Below are 4011 nucleotides of genomic sequence, written 5' to 3' on the forward strand. Positions count from 1 at the left end.
CCAGCCATATTGGCTTTCTCTCTTTTCCTCATGCACATCATTTCATTTCCTGTCTGCTTGATTTTGTAATGGCCATTTGCCTATGCCCAAAATTCATTCTTTCTTCCCCTCCAACTCATGGTATCCCTCTCTTTCTTCAAAGCTCTACTCTCAAACCACCTTCAAAAAGGAGCCTTTACTGTGCCCCCCTCCCAGCTGCTAGTGGCCTCCCCACAACCATCTTGTGTTTACTTTATGTTTACTCTATTTTTATTCTGCATATATTTACATACACACACAGATTCTCCCTGACAGAATATAAGGTTATTGAGAGCAGAGATTGTTTCATTCTTTGTGTTCCCACTCCCAGTATAGTGCCTGGCACATAGTAGGCACTTAATCAATACTTGATGATTGATTGACAATAGCATCTACATAAGAAGAATGTTGTATACCATATTGAATTGCTTCTCCTATCCACCATTATGTATTTGGGGAGTTTATTTTTCTTAATTAAAATGTAATACCCTATTTACTTTATTATACTCATTTCAATGTTCTAATCTGTTGAAATCTTTTGGAAGCCTGATTCTATCTCCAGTGTGTTACCTTTCAATGATGAGCTTCCTCATATCTTCCGCAGACTTCTCTTTTCTAGCCTAAAACATTCCCAGTTCCTTTGCCAGATCTTTTGTTACATTATAGTCTCCATTCATCTCAATTACCTTATTCCCCAGAAGCACTTTCTTATCCTTCTATTAATTGAATAATAGGAATTGGAAATCAAAGTCCATTATTGTATTTTCCATTACCAAACATAGTACATGAACTGCCTTTGATCTTCATGGGCCATTTTATTCCATCAGACTTGAAAAGATCCACAGCTCTAGGAGTTCTGAGCCTTCAGACAGAAGACCGTGGTTTGGGACATTTTATTCCATCAGACTGTGAAAAAGATCCACAGGTCTAGGAGTTCTGGGCCTTCAGACAGAAGACTAGTTTGATTCCTGACTTTACTGGGAATATTTAGCCTAACAAGACTTAAGGAAAACATGGTATCAGTATTGAAGAGCTGTCCAGTGGGAGATAAGTTATTTTTGTTCTGCTTTCCTCCAGAGGACAGAACAAGGAACAATGCGTAATAATTGTCAAAAGGTAGGTTTCTATTCTATATAGTAAAACATATCCTAGTAGCGAAAGGTATACTAATGTGGACTGAAAACTAATGAATTCCTCTTCAATAAAGGTTTTCAAGTGGAGGCTGAGTAACCTCTTAATAGGATGTTGTACAGGAGCTTACTACCCAGGGATGGGTTGCACTACCTGGCCTCTGAGCTCCCTCCAAGCCCTGAAAGGCTCTGTTTTTGCCACTCACTAGCAGCATGACCTTGGGCAAGTCATTTCCCATCACTTGATCTCAGCTTCTTCTTGTGTAAAATGGGTGGATACAATTATCCTCATAATGAATAAATAATTTATAAACTGTAAAGCTTTATGGGAATTTGAGAAATGGTGAAACCTCTTATACCTGTCTTCCACCCTCCCTTGGCCCGCTGTGTTAGGGTCTCACCCTCTATTGACCAAAATGATCTCTTCTGCTGCTGCTGAAAGAGACCATCTGCTTTGTGTCTCCATTTATTAAGAGTGGGGATCTTGATAGGTCTGTTGTATATGAGATAGCTTAAACTAATAATCATAATTATGACAGCAACTATATGGGGCTTAAAACCAAAGATTAGATGAGAGCAAGGCAGATCTTAAAACAACCATATAATATCAGAGCCAGAAGGAGCATTAGAATAAAAACATAGACTGTCATGGTTGGGAGGGACCTTAATGCAAAAAACATAGAATGCCTGGGATTCTAGGGATATTAGAACAAAGAACATTGAATGTCTGTGATGGTCTGTGATGGAAAGGACCTTAGAGCAAAGAACATAGAATAGCAGAGCTGGGAGTAACTTTAAGCAAAGAATACACCACATCTGTGATGACAGGAACCTGAGAACAAAGAAGAAGATCAGAGCTAGAAAAACCCTTAGAACATGGAACTTTGAAAACCAGAACTTGACAGCACATTCGAATAAACAATATAGAATGTGAGAAAGACCTTAGAGCATTGAAGATACGATGTCAGCTTAAAGAAACTTTAGACCATAGAACAAAGAATACCAGAGCTCTAAAGGACCCTAGCAAAGAATAGAGAACTTCAGAGGTGGAAGGGACCCTGGAACTTTTATTTTCAGAGTAAGAGTAGACCATAGAGATCACCTAATCCCAACATCATACATTACAAATGAGGCAACAAAAGCTTACATTTGTTTTTAAAGAGTCATTCTAATATAGGCTAGGATAACTTTGAGAGGGAAAAAAGGTTATCTCACTGGAATAATGGGCTATGATCTCTAACTACTCCACAAATACCATACTACCCAGGTCCCCCATCTGGCTGGTATAAACATCCTAGTCACTAGCATCAGCATGAAATAGGAGGCAAAGAAATCAGGAAACATTTATTAAGTGCCTACTATGTGCCAAGCAGTGAGCTACAAACAACTTTTTGATCCTCACAACAACACTAGGAGACAGATACTGTTATCTCCATTTTGCAGTTGAAGAAACTGAGGCAGAGAGGTGTTAAGTGAATTGCTCAGGGCTCCCCCAGCTAACAAGTGTCTGAGGATGGATTTGAACTCAGGTCTTCCTCACTCTAAGCTTAATGCTGTATTTACTCCAGCACCAAGCTGTCTAAAGCATTAACCCTATACATCCAAGCCTATCAAATGATAGAAAACATCCAGTGGTTTTCTTTGTCAATTCATGTTCCTTCCCTCAGGCCTAGGACTATCAGAGACATGAACCAAGGAAACCAAACCAGGGTCTCTGAATTCTTCCTTCTGGGACTTTCAGAACAGCCTGAGCATCAGCAGCTTCTCTTTGTCCTCTTCCTGGGTATGTACTTGGTGACAATGGTCGGGAATATGCTCATCATCCTGGCCATCAGTCTGGACTCTTACCTTCACACCCCCATGTATATTTTCCTTGCCAACTTGTCCTTGGCTGATGTTTCCTCCATCTCCACCTCGGTCCCCAAGATGCTGGTGAACATCCAGACCAAGAGCCAATCCATCTCCTTTGGGGAGTGTGTCACCCAGATGTATTTTTCCATTGTGTTTGTTGTCATTGATAATTTCCTCTTGGGGGTGATGGCCTATGACCGCTTTGTGGCCATCTGTTACCCTTTGAACTATGTCACAGTCATGAGACCCAGACTCTGTACTCTGCTGATGGCCACCTCCTGGCTTCTCAGCAACCTTGTTGCCCTGACTCACACCCTTCTGCTGGTCCAGTTGACCTTCTGTGATGCCAACACCATCCCTCACTTTTTCTGTGACTTGGCCCCTCTGCTCAACCTTTCCTGCTCAGACACAGTCATCAATCAGCTAGTCATGTTCTTCCTAGGTTCATCTGTTATTGCAGTTCCTTTTGGGCTTATCCTCTTTTCTTATGTCTGCATTGTCTTCACTGTCCTGAAAATCTCATCTGCTGAAGGAAAATGGAAAGCCTTCTCCACTTGTGGCTCCCACCTTTCAGTGGTGACACTCTTCTATGGGACAATCGTTGGAGTCTATTTCCTACCCTCCTCTGCCCAGTCAGCTAACAATGAGAAGATTGGGGCTGTGCTCTTCACTGTGGTGACCCCCATGGTCAACCCCTTTATTTACAGCTTAAGGAATAAGGACATAAAAGGAGCCCTAAAGAAAATCACCAGCAAGAAAATGTTCTCTCTGTGAGGGCCCTGAGAACTGGATTCTCCTCTCCCCACTGCCCTTACCAGTGACTCTGTGCATGCCATTCAGGAGGTGCGTGGGGCCCACCTGCTACCTGGATGAAATCTCTTCAAGCTTCTCTTCTATCACTCCATGTCTGAGGGGTCTTTTTCATTTCTGTCACTTTGTGTGCATTACCCTTCTCTTCACTCAACTTCCCTACCTCTTAGTGGTGAAAAGGCTCCTGGATAAATTAACTATT

General features: G+C 41.7%; 1 protein-coding gene across 1 annotated transcript; it reads left to right on the top strand.

Moving 5' to 3' along the window:
* Nucleotides 1–2831: 2831 nt before the first annotated feature.
* Nucleotides 2832–3773, top strand: LOC122732461 (olfactory receptor 1S1-like). Its single transcript, XM_043972625.1, has one exon. The coding sequence runs from the start codon at nucleotides 2835–2837 to the stop codon at nucleotides 3771–3773; it is 939 nt and encodes a 312-aa protein (XP_043828560.1). The 5' UTR covers nucleotides 2832–2834.
* The last annotated feature ends 238 nt before the right edge of the window (nucleotides 3774–4011 follow it).

The sequence above is a fragment of the Dromiciops gliroides genome, chromosome 6 (assembly GCF_019393635.1).
Source record: "Dromiciops gliroides isolate mDroGli1 chromosome 6, mDroGli1.pri, whole genome shotgun sequence".
NCBI lineage: Eukaryota > Metazoa > Chordata > Mammalia > Microbiotheria > Microbiotheriidae > Dromiciops > Dromiciops gliroides.

Coding starts and splice junctions, on each gene's coding strand:
- LOC122732461 (XM_043972625.1), top strand. CDS start 2,835: ATGAACCAAGGAAACCAAACCAGGGTCTCTGAATTCTTCCTTCTGGGA.